The sequence below is a fragment of the Gymnoscopelus microlampas genome (assembly GCF_963454915.1).
Source record: "Gymnoscopelus microlampas genome assembly, chromosome: 8".
Classification (NCBI taxonomy): Eukaryota; Metazoa; Chordata; class Actinopteri; order Myctophiformes; family Myctophidae; genus Gymnoscopelus; species Gymnoscopelus microlampas.
The window spans coordinates 38692954-38720464 of NC_139945.1; the positions used below are offsets into that span (position 1 = coordinate 38692954).

At 43.5% G+C, this 27511-nt stretch overlaps 2 protein-coding genes across 2 annotated transcripts; both read right to left on the reverse strand.

Moving 5' to 3' along the window:
• Window positions 1–249: 249 nt before the first annotated feature.
• Window positions 250–3860, reverse strand: LOC311050578 (extracellular calcium-sensing receptor-like; the record flags this gene model as incomplete). The annotated part of the gene is made up of 6 exons (XM_084064662.1): window positions 3742–3860; window positions 3348–3636; window positions 2337–3149; window positions 2001–2228; window positions 1784–1907; window positions 250–1157 (listed from the first exon to the last, which is right to left on the reverse strand). The coding sequence occupies exons 2-6, from the start codon at window positions 3600–3602 to the stop codon at window positions 250–252; spliced, it is 2328 nt and encodes a 775-aa protein (XP_083920788.1). The 5' UTR covers window positions 3603–3636; window positions 3742–3860.
• An 11622-nt stretch (window positions 3861–15482) lies between these two features.
• On the reverse strand, window positions 15483–27111 carry LOC311050579 (uncharacterized protein; the record flags this gene model as incomplete). The annotated part of the gene is made up of 11 exons (XM_084064663.1): window positions 15483–16652; window positions 16842–17072; window positions 17163–17981; window positions 18848–19133; window positions 19328–19555; window positions 23940–24843; window positions 24999–25122; window positions 25325–25552; window positions 25635–26387; window positions 26485–26773; window positions 26894–27111. 11 exons carry the CDS (start codon window positions 27109–27111, stop codon window positions 15483–15485), a joined length of 5250 nt encoding a protein of 1749 aa, XP_083920789.1.
• Window positions 27112–27511: the final 400 nt, after the last annotated feature.

The window sequence follows — 27511 nt, forward strand, 5'->3', positions numbered from 1 at the left end:
TGTACCATAGATTTTAGTCATTAGTCAGACAGTCATTTATTAGAACAAATTAATACATGAACGTTAAGTAGTATGGTGAAAATACAACAACAGAGTATATCATTTTGATCTGAAAGGAAGTATTTTTTTCTTGCAAGAGAGACACTGTATTAAAATAAATGAAAATGTGCGCTAGGAAGTTTAGAATATGTACTATATTTCTACTGCAAAACCTAATTCACTTATAATGGTTAATAATGTATATAATTATTAACCATTAGATGATTTCCCCATGATGTGTTTTTTTGTATTCTTCTCTGGTTTCAATAATATTATATAACATTTTGGAAGGAAAATGCAAAAAAGCATTCCATAACTTGAGGCCAGAATTGCAAATATCTCCACTGCTACAGTGAACTTTCCAGGAGAGCTCACATAAGCTGGGATAAAGGTGATCCACACAGCACAGAATATCAGCATGCTGAAAGTTATCAATTTGGCTTCATTAAAGTTATCAGGCAGCTTTCGAGCTAAAAAGGCCAGAAAAAAACACAAGATAGCCAAGAGACCGATATACCCCAACACAGCCCAGAAACCTATAGCTGAACCCAGTGCACATTCTAGAATGATCTTTTCCTTAAAGTGTGTGAAATTCTTGACAGGAAAGGGAGGGTTTATTGTTAACCACAAGATACAAATCAGAACCTGTATTAGAGTGAAAGCCAGAACACTAAGCCTTTGTTGTACAGGTCCAAACCATTTCATGACATTACTGCCTGGAAGTGTTGCCCTGAAGGCCATTAACACCACTATAGTTTTCCCCAGAACACAAGAGATGCAGAGAACAAAGGTGATCCCAAATGCTGTGTGTCGCAGCATACAGGACCACTCTGAGGGACGGCCAATGAAGGTCAGAGAGCACAGGAAACACAGAGTCAAGGAGAACAGCAGTAGGAAGCTCAATTCAGAGTTGTTGGCCCTGACCAGTGGAGTCTCTATGTGGCAGTAGAAGATCAATATTGTGGCCACAGTCATAAATGCTCCCAACAGGGAAAACAGAACTAATAGATTTCCCATGATTTCACCATAAGCCAAGTATTCGATGTCCTTTAGACGGCAGGTATCTCTGTTTCTGTTGGGCCAGTACTCTGCAGGGCATTTCATACAATGGATTGAATCTGTAAAAAAAAGAAACAAATCAGAACAGTTTAGTCAACGCAAAATAAAACATCACACACGCACGCGCGCGCACGCACGCGCGCGCACGCACGCGCGCGCACGCACGCGCGCACGTGCACGCGCACTAGGGGTGGGACGATATGGGTATCTCACGATACGATATCTATTGCGATATTAGGCCCTCGATAACGATAATATCACGATATTCGATATATTGCGATATATTGTGATATCACGAAACATGCATGAAATTTCACCAACGATATATCACGATAGTCCTTGTATTCATTTCATAAACACTTAAAATAGCACCAAACGGTTCAAAATCATCACTACACAAATATAGAGTCGGAAAAACAACGTATCACAAACTAAAAAATAAAAATAAAAAAAACATTTTTTTTTTTATATATCGATTTTTTTCGGGAGTATATCGATTATTTATCGCGGGAGAAAGTATCGCGATATATCGCGATATCGATATATCGTCCCACCCCTAACGCGCACGTACACGCACATGCACACATACACACATACACACATATACTGTACCTTTCATGACTTTAGATTAGAATGTTAAATTAGCCATTTGAATAAAGTTCTGTATTATTGTTTGTAAACTCACCTGTTACATTACTGATGGCACCTGCTGGACAAGGCACACAGTCATAACAGCAGACTGGCTTTCCTTTTTGCAGGACTTTACGAGTTCCTGGGGAGCAGCTTTCACTGCACACTGACACCGGTACCTGCAACACAAACACAATGTAGAATTCAACCCATTCCCATATCAACTCAGTAAACTGTGTGCAAATGCATTCTGTTCCAGTTCCCTGTTTTACCTTGGTCACACCGCCACCCCAGACAGCTGTGATGTTATTCATCATAAACTGATATCTCACTGGAAGAGAGGCATCATACATGCCAATTGTAACTCCTTCCATTGTCCCCCTGTTAGTTATTTGTAAATTTACGAGTTCATATCTTGCAGGAGAGTCTCCATTTCTGTCAAAATAAACCCTTTCCCCTTCCTGTGTGGTGAAATTCACAGCGTGCAGATAATGCAAGACCTTTGAAAGAAATTAAGTAATATTAAAGCATTATATTGATGCGCAACTGTCATAATTATTGTTTGATAATTGTGTGCCAGGGATTGGAGTGAAGTTATGCCTGCTGACCTCCCATGGCTGTATGTGTGTAACATCAGCACAGCTCCCATTGGAGAATGGACCCTGACCATCCTCACATTTGAACAGGTTGTCAAGAGCATGAGCCACTGCGTAAACTGATTTGTAGACATTATTAGTGAATCTCAGCTCAGAAACATCCGTGAACTGTGAATCAACATCTCGCAGGCTCTCAAAGCCACTGCACAGTGTTTTTTGCGTCTCAGAAGTGACATTCAGAGAACAGTCAAACACGTCTTCCCAAAAGTCTCTGACAAACTGGCTGTCAGGGAACTGTGAGGGGTGAAGCTCCCTCAGGTGTTTTTCCAGGCCAGGGATCTGAGCTCGGCTCACAGTAAAGCCTATGGAGCCCAGCAGGATGCTGTGTCCCTCACTGGCAGTAAGAGAGTGGTCTGTGATCCAGGCGTCACTTCCCAGCCACTGCAGTTCTGAAATATTCTGTTTGTGCAGCTCTGTTACTAGAACCTTGATTTCTCTGTGGGACATAAACGCCATGATGACCTTGGCAGTTGATTGCCTGATGATGTTTACAATTCTCTGAAGCATATGAGCTGGGCCTGATCGTGAAAATGCTTCAGAGTACTCTATGCACACTCCATATTCATACGCAGCTTGGATGAAAGCTGATATGCCATTGAGGCCATATTCATTGTCAACCCATATAGCCCCTACCCAGGTCCAGCCAAAGTGGCTGACCAGCTGTGCCAGGGCTCTGCTCTGGTAGTAATCACTGGGAATGGTCCTAAAGAAAGTCGGATATTCTCTTCTGTTGCTCAGACATGCACAGGTGGCAAAGTGGCTGACCTGCAGATACAAAAGTGAGACTGGTGGAAACGAGAGGCAGCGTAGAGGATTACTGTTTCCCTACGGGTATTGCACATGCAGTCATACTATGGAAAAACACCACTGTATAAATTAATTAAAATACATTTTAAAACAACAAACTATGTATAAAAAGGTCAATTAATTGACACTGAATGCAGTTTTTTATCACCGTCTTACCACAGGTACATGAAACCTCCCAACAGCTCGCGCAAATGAAATAGTAGGCCTTGATCCTGAATGTCCAAGGATAGCTTGCACAGTGTCAATTTTAGTGCAGTTATTTTCAGAAATGTCTGTCTTTTGTCCACTCAGCAGTGCCATTGCAGCTCTCAATATGTCCATAGTTCCACAGTCATCATAGATCCTATATCCAAGCTTAACATCAGGGAGCATTTCAGGATTTCTATTGATTTCATTTATGGCAAAGATCATTGTCTGAGCAAATTTAAATTCTCTGAAATTAAAGCTTGTAAGGCGAAAAAGAGAGAATAAATTGACCTCTCTAATATGCAAACAGATTCAGACACAATTTCCATTTCACACATATGCATAAATTAGGAACGATACATACTTTTTGCATTTCCGTAGTTGCGGAATTGTCTGAAATGTGCCAGTGACACCATCTTGCCCTGTGCGGAATGAGAAAATGCCTCCAATAACAAGATCTCCATCCTGGGACAGCTCAGGTGGCTCAGCCGTGCCTTGCAGCCTACATACCAAGTCTCCCCTCCCTATTAGCGTAACCAAAAGGGCAAGCTCCATCAGTGGCATTGCTCTAGTCTGTTCCACAGGTCAGGCTAAAGGATTCTGCAGCATTTATAGCGTTTCAGTTGCAGGGGGAAGTGGCCAAGGTTTTAACTCTAATGATCTGGAAAGGCCTCAGGAGACCAGTGAACACCAAACAAGTTACAGAATCCAAAGTCTTTTTTTAGTTATTGATGACATGGGGGAAAACAGCAGTAAAGCCTACCGTTTTGCTTGGGTCAGAGGTTGATTTCTTTATGTGATATGTGCGTTTATAAAGAGGAAACAGAATTTTAGCCATAAAAGTCATGACATCAAAGCAAAGCATATCCCATTTCACCGTAGGTGGGAATATTCTTCAACAGTACGATTCTCAGAGGTGTAAGGGATAACTGTGCAGCGTTTAGACATTCAGTTTGGATCAATTTATTTACAGGACATTACAGAAATAGTAAAGAGTAATGAGACCATCTGCAAAGTGGAATTCATATTTGATAAAGTGTACTGGATACCATATTAATCAAGTATACTTTAAGAATTAGTTTATTAATTGGGAATTTTGATAGATTAAACTGTTTTCAGTTTAATTTATTTCGTCATAACGTTTTTGACGTAACAATAATATATTTTGTTCCTTTAATTTATTGTACCTATACTTTAAGCAAGGGATAATGCTTCCCCTCGGTGGTTAATCGCTCTGTCGGGCTTTAAATTTCAATAATGACTACCTCCCCATGCATTATCCCGCTTATTACACGGCTACTTAATAAATACATAAATAAATGTACCCAAAAGTAACAACAAAACGAAGTATTTCCTTGCTTACGGCAATGAAAGTATTCCATAAGTATTTTGGGCTGGGCGGACAAGTTCGCCTAGGAAAACAAATGACAAAATAAATAAAAACTCGCCCCAAAACACACTCGCTCCCCATTCTATATACTGCCGATTTGCCTGTAATACCGCCGGATTTGCCTCGGGGCGACTGTGTTTTGGGGCGAGCGTTTTGGTATTCCCCCGTTGTTGTGCCACGATAAACAAGGAAGTGTAGTGGATCAAATAGAATCACTTTTCGGTCATTGCATCGTCTATTTCTCACTTCAAATGTTTTCAAAAACATTCTTGAGAGCAACGTTTAGACTGTAAATGACATTGGTTGTTTGTTTACATGGCTGTCATCTACAGTACTTATATAAACGAGGACTGACTTCCGCCCCGCCACTGACGCCATACCCACAGCTCTGTTGTCGAGTAAACGCAACACCGACACACCACATCTCGCCACCACAGTAGCCACGGCGTGTGCGCTGAATCTACGGGTGGCGTAGGCCACCTATCATTGCTCACTACATATTTTCCACCTCGCAACAGAATTATTTCCACTCACCACATTACGGATAAAACGGAAGGGGAAACAGCTTCGTACCGTTTACCGTGCGCACCACCGACACCGAACGCCGACGGGTTTAACCGAAACAACACGAAGCGGCCGCCATTGAAATGTCCGGCTCGCCAGAATAACAACAACAGAAGCGCCTCCTTCACCTCCCCTTCACTGCAGCGTGTCTTCTGCTTCCACGCTCAATTCAGGTCACTACAATGCTAATACATTAAGGCGCAACCTCACAATCACACGCTTCTCCGTTTACTGTTTCATTTGCGCGAGCGTGGAAAACAACAACAGCCCGTTGTGTTGCTGTGCAGTTGCTACACAATAGCCTAGGATCATGATACCAAGGACTCGACAGTGATGTCATCATTATGCAACCCGGAAGTAAAGATACCAAGGATTCGTCAGTGATGTCAGCCATCTGCGTTGCCACGTTGCAAAAGAACACAAGCACAAAACACAACAAAATATCTGTGTTGCCACATTTGCGACAGAAACAAGCAACCACCTTCATGAAAAAAAAAAAACAGCCGAAGGGGTCCGCCATGTTCCACGGGGGTCCCCGGGGGTCCCAACACTCCCAGGGGGTCCGCGGACCCCCAGGAAAAAAAAGATATATATATGTTTTTTACAATTATTATTTTTTTTCTTTACTTTTGGAAATTTAAATCCGACGCTTTTGGTACCCCAATATAAGCGCGCCCTCGCTGGGCCCCGTGCGCGGCTAGCGGGCCGGCCGCCCGTAGGGCGGCCGGACCTCTAGTGTTGGATAAAACATAAAACCAAGCAGCGCAGGTTGATATGAGCAGGTGCTCTGAGTCTCTGATTACACAGTTTCCTCGTCGGTCTCACCGGTCATTATCAGCGGTCATTATCCAGAAATAATGACAGATGACTGACCAATCAGAATCGAGCATTCAACCAAGCCGTGTAATAACCCCTTTTATTAATGCTTGCTTGCATTCCGTCCGTCCGTCCGCCCATGTTTTACCTTGGTCACACAGCCACCCCAGACAGCTGAGATGTTATTCATCAGAAACTGATATCTCACTGGAAGAGAGGCATCATACATGCCAATTGTAACTCCTTCCATTGTCCCCCTGTTAGTTATTTGTAAATTTACGAGTTCATATCTTGCAGGAGAGTCTCCATTTCTGTCAAAATAAACCCTTTCCCCTTCCTGTGTGGTGAAATTCACAGCGTGCAGATAATGCAAGACCTTTGACAGAAATTAAGTAATATTAAAGCATTATATTGATGCGCAACTGTCATAATTATTGTTTGATAATTGTTGTGTGCCAGGGATTGGAGTGAAGTTACGCCTTCTGACCTCCCATGGCTGTATGTGACATGTAACATCAGCACAGCTCCCATTGGAGAATGGACCCTGACCATCCTCACATTTGAACAGGTTGTCAAGAGCATGAGCCACTGCGTAAACTGATTTGTAGACATTATTAGTGAATCTCAGCTCAGAAACATCCGTGAACTGTGAATCAACATCTCGCAGGCTCTCAAAGCCACTGCACAGTGTTTTTTGCGTCTCAGAAGTCACATTCAGAGAACAGTCAAACACGTCTTCCCAAAAGTCTCTGACAAACTGGCTGTCAGGGAACTGTGAGGGGTGAAGCTCCCTCAGGTGTTTTTCCAGGCCAGGGATCTGAGCTCGGCTCACAGTAAAGCCTATGGAGCCCAGCAGGATACTGTGTCCCACTGGCAGTAAGAGAGTGGTCTGTGATCCAGGCGTCACTTCCCAGCCACTGCAGTTCTGAAATATTCTGTTTGTGCAGCTCTGTTACTAGAACCTTGATTTCTCTGTGGGACATAAACGCCATGATGACCTTGGCAGTTGATTGCCTGATGATGTTTACAATTCTCTGAAGCATATGAGCTGGGCCTGATCGTGAAAATGCTTCAGAGTACTCTATGCACACTCCATATTCATACGCAGCTTGGATGAAAGCTGCCATGCCATTGAGGCCATATTCATTGTCAACCCATATAGCCCCTACCCAGGTCCAGCCAAAGTGACTGACCAGCTGTGCCAGGGCTCTGCGCTGGTAGTTGGTCCTAAAGAAATGGTCCTACAGAAAGTCAGATATTCTCTTCTGTTGCTCAGACATGCACAGGTGGCAAAGTGGCTGACCTGCAGATACAAAAGTGAGACTGGTGGAAACGAGAGGCAGCGTAGAGGATTACTGTTTCACTACGGGTATTGTACATGCAGTCATACTATGGAAAAACACCACTGTATAAATTAATTAAAAGACATTTTAAAACAACAAACTATGTATGAAAGGTCAATTAATTGACACTGAATGCAGTTTTTAGCGGTGCCAACCGCTCTATACGTGGCTTTGTCCGTATGTCCGTCCGTCCGTCCGTCGTATGAGCCTGGGATGAGCACGGCAAAGAAGAAACACATACAAACACACGCGCACACACAGACACACACACACACACACGCACGTGGACGCTGCCTATGTCATCTCTCCTCTCATTGCCCACACGTACCACTGGTTATCAAAGAGGGGTCCAGGGACCCCCACCGTATGTTATGTCCGAGCACGGGATGAGCACAGGATTTTAAACAGCTATAACTCCAGTTCGCAGCATGCCACCAACTCCACATTTGGTATGTGGACTTAGACCACCAGTAGGGACGGGCATGAATTGCTGACATTCTCAAAGAGGGCTCCAGGGACCCCCAGCGTCTGTTATGTCCCTCCGCCCGTATGAGCACGGGATGAGCACGGGATTTTAAACAGCTACAACTCCACTTTGCAGCATGCCACCAACTCCAACTTTGCAATGTGGACTTAGACCACCAATAGGGACGAGCATGAATTGCTGAAGTTCTCAATGAGGGGTCCAGGGACCCCCTGCCCCCGTATGAGCACGGGATGAGCACGGGATTTCAAACAGCTATAACTCCAGTTTGCAGCATGCCACCAAGTCCACATTTGGTATGTGGACTTAGACCACCAATAGGCACGAGCATTAATTGATGAAGTTATGAAAGAGGGGTCCAGGGACCCCCAGCGCCCGTATGAGCACGGGATGAGCACGGGATTTCAAAGAGCTATAACTCCACTTTGCAGCATGCCACCAAGTCCACATTTGGTATGTGGACTTAGACCACCAATAGGGACCAGCATGAATTGCTCAAGCCCCGCCCCCTCTGTCTTCCCATTGGCTGGCCTTCAAACAGCCATAACTCAAGTTCGCAGCATGCTATGGAGTACAAATTTTGTACATGGACTAAAGCCAGCAATAGGGACTAACTGTCATTACTTAAGCCCCGCCCCCTCTGTCTGCCCATTGGCTGGGCTTTAAACAGCCATCATTCCAGTTTGCAGCATGCTACCAAGTACAAATTTGGTGTGGAGTCAGACCACTAATAGGGACGAACTGAAATGAGTTAAGGCCCGCCCCAAAGGCACCGCTTCCTTCACACAGGGTGTGATTTTTATCACCGTCTTACCACAGGTACATGAAACCTCCCAACAGCTCGCGCAAATGAAATAGTAGGCCTTGATCCTGAATGTCCATGGATAGCTTGCACAGTGTCAATTTTAGTGCAGTTATTTTCAGAAATGTCTGTCTTTTGTCCACTCAGCAGTGCCATTGCAGCTCTCAATATGTCCATAGTTCCACAGTCATCGTAGATCCTATATCCAAGCTTAACATCAGGGAGCATTTCAGGATTTCTATTGATTTCATTTATGGCAAAGATCATTGTCTGAGCAAATTTAAATTCTCTGAAATTAAAGCTTGTAAGGCGAAAAAGAGAGAATAAATTGACCTCTCTAATATGCAAACAGATTCAGACACAATTTCCATTTCACACATATGCATAAATTAGGAACGATACATACTTTTTGCATTTCCGTAGTTGCGGAATTGTCTGAAATGTGCCAGTGACACCATCTTGCCCTGTGCGGAATGAGAAAATGCCTCCAATAACAAGATCTCCATCCTGGGACAGCTCAGGTGGCTCAGCCGTGCCTTGCAGCCTACATACCAAGTCTCCCCTCCCTATTAGCATAACCAAAAGGGCAAGCTCCATCAATGGCATTGCTCTAGTCTGTTCCACAGGTCAGGCTAAAGGATTCTGCAGCATTTATAGCGTTTCAGTTGCAGGGGGAAGTGACCAAGGTTTTAACTCTAATGATCTGGAAAGGCCTCAGGAGACCAGTGAACACCAAATAAGTTACAGAATCCAAAGTAGTTTTTAGTGGTGCCAACCGCTCTAAGCTTGACTTTGTCCGTATGTCCGTCCGTCCGTCCGTCCGTCCGTCGTATGAGCCTGGGATGAGCACGGCAATATAGAAACACATACAAACACACGCACACACACACACACACACACACACAGACGTGGACACTGCCTATGCCATCTCTCCTCTCATTGGCCACACGTACCACTGGTTATCTAAGAGGGGTCCAGAGACCCCCAGCGTATGTTATGTCCGAGCACGGGATGAACACGATTTTAAACAGCTATAACTCCAGTGTGCAGCATGCCACCAAGTCCAAATTTGGTATGTGGACTTAGACCACCAATAGGGACGAGCATGAATTGCTGAAGCCCCGCCCCAGGGTTCCAGGGACCCCCAGCGTATGTTATGTCCGTCCGCCCGTATGAGCACGGGATGAGCACGGGATTTTAAAAAGCTATAACTCCAGTTTGCAGCATGCCACCAAGTCCAAATTTGGTATGTGGACTTAGACCACCAATAGGGACGAGCATGAATTGCTGAAGCCCCGCCCCCTCTGTCTTCCCATTGGCTGGCCTTTAAACAGCCATAACTCAAGTTCGCAGCATGCTACGGAGTACAAATTTTGTACATGGACTAAAAGCACAAATAGGGACGAACTGTAATTACTTATGCCCCACCCCCTCTGTCTGCCCATTGGCTGGGCTTTAAACAGCCATTATTCCAGTTTGCAGCATGCTACCAAGTACAAATTTGATAAGTGGACTCAGACGACCAATAGGGACGAACTGAAATGAGTTAAGCCCCGCCCCAAAGGCACCGCTTCCTTCACACAGGGTGTGATTTTTTTGTTATTGATGACATGGGGGAAAACAGCAGTAAAGCCTACCGTTTTGCTTGGGTCAGAGGTTCATTTCTTTATGTGATATGTGCGTTTCTAAAGAGGAAACAGAATTTTAGCCATAAAGGTCATGACATCAAAGCAAAGCATATCCCATTTCACCGTAGGTGGGAATATTCTTTAACAGTACGAACTGTGCAGTGTTTAGACATTCAGTTTGGATCAATTTATTTACAGGACATTACAGAAATAGTAAAGAGTAATGAGACCATCTGCAAATTGTTTAGTGGAATTCATATTTGATAAAGTGTACTGGATACCATATTAATGAAGTATACTTTAAGAATGAGTTTATTAATTGGGAATTTTGATAGATTAAACTGTTTTCAGTTTAATTTATTTCGTCATAACGTTTTTGACGTAACAATAATATATTTTGTGCCTTTAATTTATTGTACCTATACTTTAACCCCTTTTATTAATGCTTGCTTGCATTCCGTCCGGCCTCCGCCCATCCGTCAAAACACCACTTCGGTCCAAACAACAAAAACGGCTGGATTGCCATGGAATTTGCTGTGCACATTCATGCTCCCTGGAGAATGCACCTAACCAACTTTGGGGACCCCATGGCCGTTCCTCTAGTGTCTTAGGCCAAAAGCCCTAATTGCACACAAGATATCTCAAAATGTAATGGGCAGTTTGCCATGCAACTTGCTGGCTGCATTCATGCTCCCCAGAGGCTGAACGCTTTTGGTGACCTGTGGCTCAGGAGGTAGGGCGGCCGCCAGTTCGATCCCGGGCTCCCCCAGAGTTAGTGTCAAAGTGTTCTTGCTCTCAGCAAGCAGATAAAAATGTGACGCATGAACACGCAAGCGCAAAATAAACGCTCAGTGCCATGCTACTGGGGTTTCCAAAAATGCACAGGAATGTAATGTGATGTGAACTCATTAACAATTACACATATTTCTTTGTTTATAATAATAATAATAATAATAACTAGAAAAAGTGCTCCTCGGAGCACAACTCTCCGCCGGCAGACTTGTGTTGGGAATGTTGGGAGTGTTCTACTTCTAGGAATATTCTACTTCTTATGCCGTCCTGTATCCGTCCTGTCTGTATAAGTCCGTCCTGTCTGTAGGACGGGATACATAATTGGACAGATAGGACAGATAGGACTCTGTGTAAGTGTCCTATTGTGATGACATCAATGTGTCTACATGATGTATTGCTCCACCATTTCTCAGCCATTTTGTGATTATTCCTGTCTTACCTCACTTTGAAAGAGGCTAAAGCCAAATTCCATTCCCAAAAGCTCTGTCACTCGCTCCCTCTCCTATCCGTCCTGTCTATGTAGGTGTCCTATCCGTCCTGTCTGTGTAAGTGTTCTATCCCTCCTGTCTGTATAAGTGTCCTATCCGTCCTGTCTGTATAAGTGAGGGAGGAGCTGTTGAGAGTGGTCGAGGATACACTTGATGCACACTCGCTCAATGCGGAAGTGGAGAGCCTCCTCGCCTCCTCCAACAACTGTCCTATCCATCCTGTCTGTATAAGTGTCCGATCAAACACTTACACAGGTCCGTGTCCGCCATATTCGTCCTGTCTGTATAAGTGTCCTATCCGTCTGTATAAGTGTCCTATCCGTCTTGTCTGTATAAGTGTCCTATCCGTCCTGTCTATTGTAAGTGTCATATCCCTCCTGTCTATGTAAGTGTCCTATCCGTCCTGTCTGTATAAGTGTCCTATCCGTCCTGTCTGTATACTGTAAGTGTTCTATCCGTCCTGTCTGTATAAGTGTCCTATCCGTCCTGTCTGTATAAGTGTCCTATCCGTCCTGTCTGTATAAGTGTCCTATCCGTCCTGTCTGTGTACTATAAGTGTCCTATCCGTCTGTGTAAGTGTCATATCCCTCCTGTCTATATACTGTAAGTGTCCTATCTGTCCTATTTGCCAATTATGTATCAGCCATGCAGCCATTTCGTGATGGTTCCTGTCTTACCTCACTTTGGCAGTGGCAAAGACACTGTCAAAGTGACGCCATGTATTTATACAATATTTCACCGTATTGTCACGTGTCACATGAGGCTTGACCAATCGGTGTGTCATATTTAGAAAGTGAAAACAAAACTCTCCTACGGAGAGTAATAATAATACTAGAAAAAGTGCTCCTCGGAGCACAACTCTCCACCAGAAGACTTGTGTTGGGAATGTTGGGAATGTTCTAATTCTTATGTTCTAACTGTCCTATCCATCCTGTCTGTATAAGTGTCCGATCCGTCCTGTCTGTATAAGTGTCCTATCCGTCCTGTCTGTATAAGTGTCCTATCCGTCTTGTCTGTATAAGTGTCCTATCCGTCCTGTCTATGTAAGTGTCCTATCCCTCCTGTCTGTGTAAGTGTCCTATCTGTCCATTTCTCAGCCATGTCAACTCGAAATCATGCTCGCTGGCTTGGGCGATATGCCTTCCCATCTAGAGAGGCTTTAGCTTAATTAAAGTATCTGCTTTGCATGCAGGATTGTTGGAACTGCCTCACTTTGAAAGAGGCACAGACTCTTTCAAAGTGACACATGTATTTTATAGGCCGCTATACGTCACTAGCCAATCGTATCACACTATTTCACCGTATTGTCACGTGTCACGTGAGGCTTGACCAATGTTAGTCCCAGTTTCAGAAAGTGAAAACAAACTCTCCTGGCGGAGAGAACAAATAATAATATATAAAATGAGACATAACTAGAAAATGTGCTCCTTGGAGCACAGGTCTCCGCCAGTACGGTTCCTGATTAATCCTGTCTTACCTCACTTCAAAAGATATAAATGATCTTTTGAAGTGACACACCTATCTAGGTCTCTATTTCATCATGCGTCTCGCTAGCCAATCAAAGCACACCCTTTCAACATATTGTCACGTGTCACGTTAAGCTTGACCAATGTTAGCTTGGTGGACACACGGAAGGACGAGAACGAAAACATAGTCTCCTGGCGGAGACAATTATCTCATAATTACAACCCATACCCACCAATGGGATATGAAAGGGTCTAATGACAGTGGCTACAGCCATGCATGTAGAGGAGGATGTTTCTTCCTTAATAGCCAGGACCTGGGTTAGCTTGGTGCAGGGTGCCAGGCTTAAAGGTGGACAGAGAGCAGCGGAATGACAGACAGTTAACAGTCTGGTTAGCCAGTAGTCAAACCGGGGACACACTGAAGAAGGCATTTTGTGCCCATGTGCCCAAAATACTGTAATCCTATATTAAAATTGGCTTAAGGACCAGCGGGCGGACAGGTGTCTGATGTCACACTCATGTCACCATGATTCAGCTATATAACCATAAGGAGTACCCAATGCCGGTACATAGTGATGCTAATCTTGGGGGAAAAAACGACCCAGGGGTGCCCGCATTCATAAATAATTTGACCCACCCCAATCCACCCTGCCAAAATAGTTGAACTTTCTTGACCCGACACGCAGGTTACCCGCGGGACCCGCGAGTTACAGGTCAACCTGCGCCTTACTATTTGACCCCGACCAAAAATTCGAAATGTGCAAAATGTGTTGTCTAACCTCAATGTGTCGTCATGGCATCGACAAACAAATCAGTTAGCTCCATATATGGGCACAAAAGGGGGAATGCCCATATATGGGCATATACTGATGACATCTGGAATCTCAATATATGGGCATAAAAGGGACAAGGACTGACAGATACAGAAATATCCATGTATGGGCATATCGGTCAGATCGGCGGTAGGTGTGAGGGCCGCGTAGCGGCCTGAACCTCTAATACAGTACAGTATATTGCCATGTCATGCACTAAGACTACAGTGTCATCTATTAGATCTTTTATGTGTGGGAAGGAGACCAGTGTGACCCTAATCTTTACAGATTAGCCACTTTACAGGTAGTTCAAAGTCACTGACCTTCTGGACACTTCCTAATACTATACCCTGATCTATTTTAATGACCTGAAGTATAAATCCGGTGATAGGGGGGAATGAGCCTATATATGCCTAAAATCCTTTTCAATTTAACTCTGAGTGTGTACTCTAAATGCACCACATATTTGTGCACTCTCTCATGAATTTTACTGTGTACTCGGTCAGTTTATTATATTTCATGTCAAAGTTTGATATTCTTCCCCTTTCATTACATCTTTGATAAGTTCAATGGCATGACCTGTTTAAGTACAGGAGTATGCATTATCACCAAGACACTCCCGACACTCTCAGTACTGTATGTGCTTGCTTGCACAAAGGACATTTACATTTTATCCTGTGTTTCATAAACTGCACAAACCTTGAACTCTATAAATATGTATTTGCACCTGATATGTGTGACTCACTTTGTTCTTTTCATGGTTGTAAGAAATGCAGTATACAGTACAAAAAGAATGCACAGAAAGTTGTGATGCTGAGTTTAATAATTGTAAAGATCACAATGAGGTGTAAATAAACACAATATTATGATTATAATGCACAAAAGGGTTGTTGTTTATTAAAATAAGAACAAAAATATGTGTTTGAATAAAAGGTTCAGACAACTTAAAGGAGTAGATCGCCCAAAAAAAGTACTTACTTTCTATCAATTACACACTCCATGAAGCCTTGAATTCAAGGAGATTGTTTTGCATTCCTAAGCCAATCATTTGATGACCAGCGATGACCGGTGGAGTCTCCTCAGTAGGAGACTCTTTGAGTATCGCACTGAGCAGCCAACCGGTCATCGAATTATTGTCTTAGGAATGCGACGAAAACTAAAAGATCTTCATGAATTCGAGGCTTCATGGCGTGTGAAATTGATAGAACATAAGTAATTTTTTTTGGGTGAACTACTATTGCAACATGTTTTTTGCAATACCACACCTACAGTAAAAACACAGACTTTTTAAATGTATTTAGATTAATGTAAGAATTTTCGGTACAGTACAATAGTTGAAAATGTGTTACATTTCAAAACATTTGTTTATGTTTGACCATTTTAACTATAGTGACTGGATCTCAGTCATTTCTTTAAGAAAGCCTAGCATCTAAGAATTTATGTAGCATATAGATGTTGTTTATGTATTTTTTTTAAATTAACATAAACATGAAAAGCTCATTGTGGTTTTAATATCATGTTCAAAGTCCTTTTGAGTTTGTTTTACTCATCAAATATTTCTTTGTGTTTTGCTCTGGTTTCAATAAAATAATGTAGCACTTGGGCAGAAATATGCAAAAAAGCATTCCATAGCTTGAAGCCAGAATGGCAAATATCTCCACAGCTACAGTGAACTTTCCAGGAGAGCTGACATAAGCTGGGATGAAGGTGATCCACACAGCACAGAATATCAGCATGCTGAAGGTTATAAATTTGGCTTCATTAAAGTTATCAGGCAGCTTTCGAGCTAAAAAGGCCAGAAAAAAACACAAGATAGCCAAGAGAGCGATATACCCCAACACAGCCCAGAAACCTATAGGTGAACCCAGAGCACATTCTAGAATTATCTTTTCCTTAAAATGTGTGAAATTCTTGAAAGGAAAAGGAGGGTTTATTGTTAACCACAGGATACAAATAAGGACTTGTATTAGAGTGAAAGCCAGAACGCTAAGCCTTTGTTGTACAGGCCCAAACCATTTCATGACATTACTGCCTGGAAGTGTTGCCCTGAAGGCCATTAACACCACTATAGTTTTCCCCAGAACACAAGAGATGCAGAGAACAAAGGTGATCCCAAATGCTGTGTGTCGCAGCATACAGGACCACTCTGAGGGACGGCCAATGAAGGTCAGAGAGCACAGGAAACACAGTGTCAAGGAGAACAGCAGCAGAAAGCTCAGCTCAGAGTTGTTTGCCCTGACAATAGGAGTCAGTCTGTAGTGGAAAAATATTAGTGCTATAATCATTGACAGGCAGGCTCCAAACACAGAGAAGGTTACCAACAGAATGCCCATCAGTTCTCTGAATGTTAGGAACTCAATAGCTTTCAAGTCACAGTTATTCCTCGCTTCAGTGGACTTGTACTCAGGAGGGCATTTGTCACATATTCCTGCATCTGAAAGCATAAACATGTTTAAGCTGTGCAGCAAGCACATCTTCAGATAGACCAGTAAGGTACTGACAGTTATTTTGCCCAAAAGGAACATGATGAAAGCAAGAGTAAAAGCTATGTATACAGCGGTCTCACTTGTACTGTTGCTAAACTTCCCGTCTGCACATGCGATGCAATCAAAACAGCACATCGGCTTGCCTTTAACGAAAGCCCGGCGAGTTCCGGGTAGACAGCTCTCACTGCAAATAGATCTGGGCACCTGCACCACAGTGACACAGAATTGCACAGATTCATTGGCAATGACTCATATAATTACAGTTGTTTGCAACCGGCGCACGCAATTAAGGGTCACATGCTGTCAGATTTATTTTCATTTTGAAATAATCAATGTTGTCAGTAAACAAAAAGAGTTAATTTAACTGACAGATCCCAGTGCACCATTACTTACATCAGACTGCATGCCTGCCCAGATGGCACTCACACCTGCCTTCATTTCAAACTGCTGGCCTTCGGGCTGCGAGGCATCATAGTAGCCTATCGTCTCAAAGTGTATGTAGCCCGTTTCATCCATCTGCCAGTTCACCAGTGCATATCGGGCCGCTGGATCGCCCAACTCATCAAAGAAAACGCTTTCACCAATCTTGGTGGTAAAGTTCACCTGTGTCAGATAATGCAGCACCTGCAGGTTAAACATGTTGTGTTATTATCTGCCTTCCCAGGTTAGCATTTTAGTTTTGATACCAAACCAGCTCATTATGAATATCTGCACCTGCCATGGTTGAATATTATGCCTGTCTGCACAAGTGTTGTTCTCAAAAGGCCCCTGTCCATCTCGGCAGGTAATAAGCAGGTGCAGTGCATGCGCTACAGCATACGTGGCCTTGTACACATTATTCATCAGGCTTGCGTCCGTCACGTCAGTTAAGCGAGTCTCTGTGTCCCACAGAGACTCATCTCCGGTGCAGGCTGCAACTGAGCCCTCAGTTTGAGCCTCCGGAGACAGGGTGCATCTGAACACTGTCTCCCACAGCTCCACCAGTCCCCGGTCCCCAGGCCTGGTGGATGGCCTACTGTCGGCCAGAAACTCCTGAAGTCCGGGGATGTGGGCGTTGAGGGCAGCGAAGCCCACTGCTCCTTGAACCACGGCATAATTTACCGGAGAGGCAATGTAGCGGTAGGTTATCCAGCCCTCGCTGCCCACCCACTGCAGCCCTGTCACGTTCTGTACATACAGCTCCTTGATGAGAATGTCAAGGTCGGTGCCATCGGCAAATGCCACAATTACCTTGGAAGTGGACTTTTTAATGATGTCAACAACTTCCAGGAACGATTTCCTCGGGTCAGTCCTGTAAATGGCCACAGAGTACTCGACACACACCCCTTCAATTTCGGCTGCTTCCAGGAAGGTGGCCATGCCACCGTTGCCATAGTCACTGTTGGTTCTGATAGCCCCGACCCACATCCAGCCAAAGTGTTTCATCAGCTTTGCCAGGGCTCTGCTCTGGTATAGGTCACTGGGGATAGTTCTGAAGAAGGAGGGATACTCTCTTCTGTTGCTCAGACATGCACATGTAGCTGAATGACTGAGCTGAGACAGAAAGAGAGGAGAGCAATGTTTATCATATCCAGGATATGTTCTATCCACAAAAAGAATCCTTCATGTCTTTGTATGACAAATTTGTCGATCCACAAGCGTGTAGATCTGCAATTTTCGCTTATTTTGAATCTTCAAAAAATGTAATTACATTTTTTAATTGTGAAACATAAACATAAATATCAAATATATCAGACAGTCTACACATTTTTCAAACATATCCCCACTGCGATAAATATTAATGACCAGGGGGAGGGTTATCAAAAGCAGAGGAATGGATCCCCCCTAGCAAATCGAACCCTGAATTCTATCTGAAAATTAACCATAAGCAGCGAGATGCTTTCATATTTTTATTCCATTTCCCGTTTAATGCTCATAGAGCATTAGTCTCGCGTTACCAGACTTTTGCCTCCCACAATTTTCAAATGTTTCCGGTCATACAGTCTGGGACTCGGAAGCTCTGATCATGCTTAGAATATAAACCGGATGTGGAGCCTCTTTATCCAAATTTATCCTAATATAAATACAAATCATCTAGGTATACATAGCTTGCTGCTTAGCAGAAATGGAAATTAAAAAGTAAAGTGTAAAGATATTTTTAAAATATATTTTCGTGAACGGAAGTGCCAGTTTCCTCAAGCGGATTTCGGGAGTTGTAGTTCCAGACTCTATATAGCATTCAGAGATTGCGGAATAGTTGTCTGGCTACGCGAGACTAATAGAGCATTGAACAGGAAAGGAGTGCATGAATGCATAGAGCATTGAACGGGAAAGGAGTCCATGAATGCACAGAGAAAAACAAGATGACGCACGCACGTCAGCGTTTTAATGCATTTTACCCTCACGTCCTCAATACTCACCACCGGTATATGGAAGGGCCCCATTGTGCGTGCAATGCCTATGGTAGAGGTGGAGGTGGTTTCCCCTATGACAGCATGAACAGTGGATCGTTCGGTGCAGCTGCCTTCCCCCACCTCATAGCCATTCATTAAGCTTAGAGATGCTCTGACAGAGAGAGGGATGCTAGGGCAGGAGTCAAAGATCATGTAGCCCAGTGTCAGTCCAGGCAGCAGCTCAGAGCTGTTATTGACCTCCTCTATGGCAAACATCATGGTGTAGGCATACTGAAGCTCACCTGCATCCAGTCTGTAGAAAGAACAGGGAGAACATCACAGTATAATACAGTTTGAATGGTTGAAAACATACACTGGTTAATGCAACTCAAACAATCTCTACGCATACAGTAGCTGTAGTGGTACTGCAATTCCAAAACCGGGGCAGAACAATAAGCTTGACTTATAATTACAGTTTTGTTTGTTTCTTGAACGCCTCTTCCTTACCCTTTACATTGGATGCTCCCTGGGTTCACCTGAAGAGTTGGGTTGACATCGACTGGGTTCTGGTGGAAGGAGAAAATGCCTCCAATGTTGATGTCTCCTTCCTTAGAAAACTGAGACAGTTCTCCAGCCCCGTATGTTTGACAATCACACTTAACCACTCTGACAGCCAGCAGAGACAGAAGTAGCAAGTCTGCTATCAGCAGCATATCTGTCCCCTCTGTATTCTTACTTCTCAGGGCCCATTGACCAAACCCCTTATATCTAGGTGCTTGAATGAAATCTGAGTGACTGTCACATTTTTATCCGCCAATGATATAACTTGTGTAGTGACTGACAGAGCCGTTGGCCAATGAGATTTTGTTTAAATTGGTATATTTTTATTTGTCTTTGGAATAACCAATGGCTCAGTGTGATCAATCTACAGAACATGGGCATGTCTTTGGGGGAATTAGGCCTGTAGCTGTATGATCAGAAATTATCAGATGTTTTCCATCATCTATTTACCTTTTTGTTGATATGGCTTTGTATAATTGCAATCAGTTTCAGAGTACATAATATAATAACACGTTGTATGAGATCATGTTTTGTCAATACAAAACAGTCATAGTTTATGAAGTCAATGTATTTTGCACACTATAGTAGTGTTTTACAAAAAGGTTTCCCCTGTGTCTTTTTGTATGTTCTGGTTTCAATCATAATAACATTTAGGGCCAAATATACAGAAAAACAACACAAAAGCAAATATCTCCACAGCTACTTTGAACTTCTCAGGAGAGCTGACAAAAACATAAGCAGGAATCAAGCTGGTCCAGATGGGGCAGAATATCAGCAGGCTGAAGGTGATACATATAGCTTCATTGAAGTTGTCAGGAAGGTTTCTAAAAATACCAGAATAAAATATAAGATAGCCAAGAGACATACTATATGCGCCAACACAGCCCAAAAACCTAAAACTGAACCCAGATCACACTCTAGAATAATCTTTTCACTATCTTGCTGTAACCTATTCCTGTATGGTAATTGTGGGCAAATAGCTAACCATAGGGTACACACTATTTGTGTTCAAATATCCTTTTATATTGTGTCTTTTAATGCTCATAGTTTCATAATGTCTTAACGCTTAATGTTTTTTGCAAAGCACTTTGAATTGCCTTGCTGTTGAAATGTGCTATATACTGTAAGCTTGCCTTGTCTTGCCTATCACCAGCACTAAAGTACAGCTCAGAACACTAGTTCTCTGAAGTGAAACAGAGTGAGGAATCACGTTTTTTGTCTTCTCCAGGCTGACAGGCCGGAAGGCAAAGACTATGTTTTCGCCCTGGTTCATGTGTGTTACTGTGTTTCTGGGTGTCCTTGTGTCCATGTGTCTTTGTGTGGCTGTGTGCAGCTAATCTTGGACATTGCTGGACTGATCGGTGTCACACTTTGCATGCATATTTGCAAAAATGTAAAATCAGCCTCATGGTGGCACAATACCAGCCTGCTTTATGTTTTGGCCACTCAAAATGATGATTGGATCCTACAGATTGTGTCCAAAATGTATACAAATCGGTACACATTATCTCTGGAGTCATAAACATGTACCATTCAGATTTTTCTGATTTACTATGATTGCCTTCCAAAGTTTGCGAGAGGGGCCTATTTTACAAAAAATGCCCAAAATCATGAATGCAGTGTCCAACAACAACAAAGAGCCAAAAGTGATTTCACTGACACCCAAGGGCATGCCACAAATGTTACAAATGTCACTGTTTGTTTTAGAAACTAGAGGTTTGGGCCGATACGCGGCCCTCACATCTAGAGTTCGGCCCTCACAGGGGGAGTCGAATGAGAGGAGTAGGACGAAGGCCCTACATCCTCCCAGTGAGTATCCTTACTGACAGGTGAACCAGTAGTTTACAATAGTAGTGTGGCAACACAGTGTGAGGGGAGGGTTAATTGGTATAACGTCTGAATAGGGAGAAACTAGAAAAAGTGCTCCTCGGAGCGGAGGTCTCCGCCAGGTCAGGTAGGTTATTGTGGCCTCCTGGTGGCGCTATAATAGGCCAATGTGAAAAGGGTGCCATTTCTTCTTAGACCTTTCACGGCAATCGGACACTGCATTCATGATTTGATAACCTGACTCAGCCAGATGGGGGCGGTATTTAGTTTCACAATACATCTGCATCTGGGATCGCTCAGGGAGTAGAGCTACCCGGTCGCTGCGTGTATGAACCAATCAGCGGCTGCTAGGGGCGGGATCATCCAATCACCTGCCAGGTAGCTTGAAAAAATGAAACGCCGTCTTGCATCGATTCTGCTACCGGAGTCTCAGATGGAAGTAGGCTGTGAAACAAAATGTGTGTCGCAAGCTTCTTCCATTTCGCGGGTTCAGTCAGGTTAATGATTTGAGGCATTTTGTTCCAAAAATGGGTTTTGCTAAATTTGACCTGGTGGTGGCACTATAACAGGCCAATGTTAAAAGGGTGACATTTCTTCCTCGGCCTAGTGGGAATTTGCGTGCAAAATTTCACGGAAATCGCACACTGCGTTCATGATTTGAGGCATTTTGTTCAAAACTGATCCTGCAAACTATGGAAGCCAATGTTAGGCGAATTAGGATGGAATATGAAATATCGGATACATCCGTCGTGATCACATGGCTATAGAGATACTGTGTACCGATTTGCGTGTTTTTTGGACAGAAACTGAAGGATTAGTAGCAAAAAAAACTTTTACAAAAGTCAGCCCCCTGGTGGCGCTCTAAAAGGCAAATGTGAAAAATGCAGGGCAAAGGTTTTTCCTTGGCCTCTAGGGAGTGTGCGTGCAAAATTTCACGCAGATCAGTGCAGTTATAGGTAAAAATGTGAATCAGTTATAGCGCCACCATGAGGCCGATTTTAAAATGTTCAAGTGTTCAAATTTCTTCCTCGGTCTAGTGGGAATGTGCATGCACAATTTCACGGAAATCGCATGTTGCATTCATGATTTGAGGTATTTTGTTCAAAACGAACCAATCCTGCAAACTTTGGAAGCCAATCTTAGCCAATTAGGACAGATCCGTGATGATCACATGACTATAGAGAGATACTGTGTACTGATTTGCGTGATGTTTGGACAAAAGCTGTAGGAGTAATATCCAAAAATGTTTTTTGCAAAGATCAGCCTCCTGGTGGCGCTATAACAAGCCAATTTGAAAATTCAGGGCAGAAGTTTGGGTGTGGCATCCAGGGAGTGTGTGTGCACAGTTTCGCAGTGACCGGGCCAACAGTGCGGGAGATTAGCTGCTTGCAGACAGACGGACACACGGACGGACACACGGACATACGGACAGGGTGCAAAACATAGTCTCAGCCATGCCTTTCGACCTGGCGGAGACAAAAACAGGGTAACCAAAAAAAAGTCAGCTCCTCGGAAAACACAGGCTGCCAGGCCGGGTTGCCCACCCAGGGCTTTGTTAGTCGTGGTGTGCAGCCGTTAGGACACAAGGGTTTGTGGCATTTTTTGCTAATTGGGCCCACTCCCACAAACTTTGGAAGCCAATCGTAGCCAATCGGAATGGAATCTAAAATGTCTGAATGATACCTCTTGATCACATGACTCCAGAGATAATGAGTACTGATTTGTGTGGAGTTTTGGACAAAATCTGTAGCCGATTTGAATTTGGGGTGGAGGTTCTTCCTTGGCCTATTGAAAGCGTGTGTACAAAGTTTCACTGATCGGTCTGAATTGCCTTGCTGTTGAAATGTGCTATATAAGCTTGCCTTGTCTTGCCTATCACCTGAACTAAAGTACAGCTCGGAACACTAGTTCTCTGAAGTGAAGCAGAGTGAGGAATTACGTTTTTTTGTCTTCTCCAGGCCGACAGGCCGGAAGGCAAAGACTATATTTTCACCCTGGTTCATGTGTTACTGTGTTTCTGGGTGTCCTGGGAGGTTCTTCCTTGGCCTATTGAAAGCGTGCGTACAAAGTTTCACTGATCGGTCTGAATTGCTGCTCACAGACAGACAGACACACAGACAATCTGGGGCAAAAACAATAATTTTGACAATTATTGTCAAAATTAAAGTAGCCAAAGGCCTAGCCCAATAAACTGGTGTCAAGTTCTTCCCTCACACAGTCACTCTTTCTGCCTAATGACAAAGCTCTTCAACCTACAGTAGGGACTGTTACTGTTGTAGGTTACAGCTGATGTTTGATTAAAATACTTACCCAAGGCCAAGGTACAGCATTTGGGATTCATTCAGTCAGTCATTTATTGGCAACTTGAAATACTTTCCGTACTGTCCTAAATGGAAATCTCTACCCATCGGTCTCCTAAGTAAACTTCAACAGCCCATAAAAAAGTTTTGATAATACAATTTATCCAGGATTTTGTCCAAACAAAAGCATAATTACTTTTACTTTTATTTATGTAAAGTAAACAAAAACACACACACACACACACACACACACACACACACACACACACACACACACACACACACACACACACACACACACACACACACACACACACACACACACACACACACGAATAAAGCAACACTTACGTTTAGATACTTTAGCCTTGAAAAGTCACATGTCAAATTGATTAGTGAATAGAATGTTTTATTTAGACATGTTTTAGGACTTGGCCTGTGTTTTTCCCATCATATGTTTCTTTGTGTTCAGTTCAGGTTTTAACACAATAATGACACATTTAGGTGCAAATATACAGAAAAGTAGACCATAACTGGAGGACAGAATAGCAAATATCTCCACAGCTACACTGAACTTCCCAGGAGAGCTGACATAAGCTGGGATAAAGGCGATCCACACAGCACAGAATATCAGCATGCTGAAGGTGATAAATTTGGCTTCATTAAAGTTATCAGGCAGCTTTCGAGCCAGAAAAGCTAAGATAAAACATAAAAGAGCCAGGAGTCCTATATACCCCAACACAGCCCAGAAACCTATAGGTGACCCCAATGCACACTCTAGAATAATCTTGTCCTTGTAGTATTCCATGTTCTTGAAAGGAAAGGGAGGGTTGATAGTTAACCAAAGTACACAAATCAGAACCTGTACAAGAGTGAAAGCCAGAACACTGAGTCTTTGCTGTACAGGTCCAAACCATTTCATGACATTACTGGCTGGAAGTGTCGCCCTGAAGGCCATTAATACCACTATAGTTTTCCCCAGAACACAAGAGATGGAGAGGACAAAAGTGATCCCAAATGCTGTGTGTCGCAGCATACAGGACCAGTCAGACGGCCGGCCAATGAAGGTGAGAGAACATAAGAAACACAAAGTCAATGAAAACAGCAGCAGGAAACTCAGCTCAGAGTTGGTAGCCCTGACTAAAGGTGTGTCTTTTCTAATTAAGAATATGGTAGACACAATTAAAGTCAGGGCTACCCCAAACAAAGAGAAAAACACTAACACCTTGCCCATAACCTCATGGAAGGAAAGGAACACAACTGTTTTTAGTACACATTTATCTTTGTTTTGATTGGACCAATATTCTTCTGTACACTTGGTGCAGCCAGTAGCATCTGTAATGGAAAATCGGTTAGTAGCACTGTAATGAATCAAATGTAGACAGCACCGATCAGAGATTGTATCATGGCAAGCTTCAACAAGATACAAAGGCAGTGACAAGCAAATGTTATGCCCATATCAACAAATGTCAGGTTGGTTGCACATATACCTGTGATGTTGCTGATTTCTCCCTCTGCACATGGGATACAGTCATAGCAGCAGACCGGCTTGCCCTTCTGGAGGACCTTGTGAGTTCCTGGGATACAGCTCTCACTGCACACAGAGACAGGCAACTTTGACAGAGACAGACGGAGAAGGGGGTAGAGTTTGATATGGCTCAGTACATAATTATGTCAAAATCAATGCAATTGATGAGATGACAATGCATAATCACTGATAGTTGTGCAGTGTTACCATGTGGCTACATTTAAGATTACATTTAAGCATGAGGGTATTACAATTATTGTCAAATACTGTATTATATTAGAAACATGCCTCTTTCTTTCCATTAGGCCACATTATGGCTTCCGTCCTGAGGACAAACTTCTGTCCAGTGGGTAAAGAGGCATCATAGTAGCCCACTGGTTTAAACTGGACTGAGCCATCATGTCCACGCTGCCAGTTAACAACCTCATAACGGGCCACAGCTGCTCCAGTATTGTCAAACCACACGTTGTCGCCATTCTTAATGGTGAAATTCACCTGTTTGAGAGACTCCAGTACCTAAGAGGAGGGCAAGAAACACATTGCTGATTTGCTTTACTGCCCAATGAAATAAAAATGTTTAATAGTGAGCTTATTTTACCTGTGAGGGTGAAGGTTTCACAGCCTTGTCACACCCCTGACTCGTGCACTTAAGTAAGCTGTGTAGAGAATGGGCAACAGCGTAAATGGCTTTGTAGATATTGCCGGAATATCTCAGCTCTTCCACATCGTCATTGTAATCTTTTAGCTCGATCAGATCCTGATTATCTTTACAAGGTACCTTTACTGTCACGTTGTCTTTTGTTGTCTCTGTGCACTGAAATGCCGTCTCCCAGAAACGCTTCATTACAAAATCAGCAAACCCACTAATATTGGCCTTTTGCACAGCAAAGCCCAGGGAGCCCCCCAACACACTGAAACTGTCAGGGGTTACCAGGCTGTCGGCAGTGATCCATGCCTCCACGCCAATAAACTGCAGGCCTGTGATATTATGGAGGCTCAGCTGCTCCAGGAGATTGTTCATCTCTACATGTGCAAGGAAACCTACAATGACCCGTGCTGTGCTCTTGCGAATCACTTCTACCACCTTCAGCAGCTTTTCTGGTTCTGTCCTGTGGAACCTTTCTGTATACTCCACACACACTCCTTCCTCCTGGGCTGCAGAGAGGAAGATGGCCATGCCATTATTGCCATAGTCGCTGTCACTATTAATTGCCCCCACCCAGCTCCAGCCAAAGTGTTTGACCAGCTGGGCAAGAGCTCGGCTCTGGTAGAGGTCACTGGCAATGGTGCGGAAGAAGGAGGGATATTGTTTCCTGTTGCTCAGACACTCGCATGTTGCTGAATGACTGATCTGTGACACAGAATACAGAGAGAATAGTGGCGAGATAGGGATAATGTTGTGCATGTGGAAAATGACTGTACTATATTACTGTTGATATCTCTCTCACCACCGGTATTTTGAACGGCCCTGTGGTGCGTGCCAGCACTATGGTTGAAGAGGATTCAGACTCCCCGATGATAGCATGAACAGCTGATTGCCCAGAGCACACTTTTCCTGTGGTCCTGTCCTCACCGTTCATCAGAGCCATGGCTGCACGCATAGAAGACCGCGTTGAACCACAGTTGTCATAGATACGATACCCAATAGAAACGTTGGAGAGAAGAAAGTCACTGTTGTTGATTTCCTCTATGGCAAATATCATGGTCTGAGCAAATCGAAACTCTCTGAGATTCACACTGCGAAGAACAGAATTGACACGTGGATAGCTGTTTTGATTTGTCAATAGATCCACACACGTGGATCCAAAATCTTAACGTTTGACAAATTTCAGTGGCTGACCTAAAAACATACAATACCTGGAACATGTAAGACGTGTAGGAGTGTCTGTGAAGGAGAGTGGGGGTTCTGTGACTTTGCTGTGGATGGAGAAGGCTCCTCCGATGGTGACATCTCCTTCTTTGGACAGCAGGGGGATTTCTGGACTCCCCAGTATCTGACAGAGAGGAGTCTCTTCTTCTGCCCTCAAAGCTCCCAACAGGCCCAGGATGACCAGCCTCAGACCCACCGATAACATCTTGTGAACACTATAACCTGACAAGGCAGCGCCAACCTCCCCACGGTCAGAGTGGTCTCCTATGCTGTGTTTTATTATCTGAAATGTTGACTGTATGGCTCACTGGCCTCTTGCTATAGCCAATCAGTGACAAGTGTGATTGGGCCGTCTCCATGGAGTATTATGAAACGTGCACGTGATTAATGTGCCATAGCAGCTATGAGTTTTACGATAGGGTGGCATAATGACAGGAAAGCATGTCTTACAGTATAGTGATACTGATCATCTTGTGATGATACTGTCATCGTGCTTAAGAAAATAAATGATCATCACGTCTATTGTGTGTGTTAAATCAAATTGTATCATTTGGTAAATAAATGATAATAATCGACTACTACTAACTACTGTATATACTGCTCAT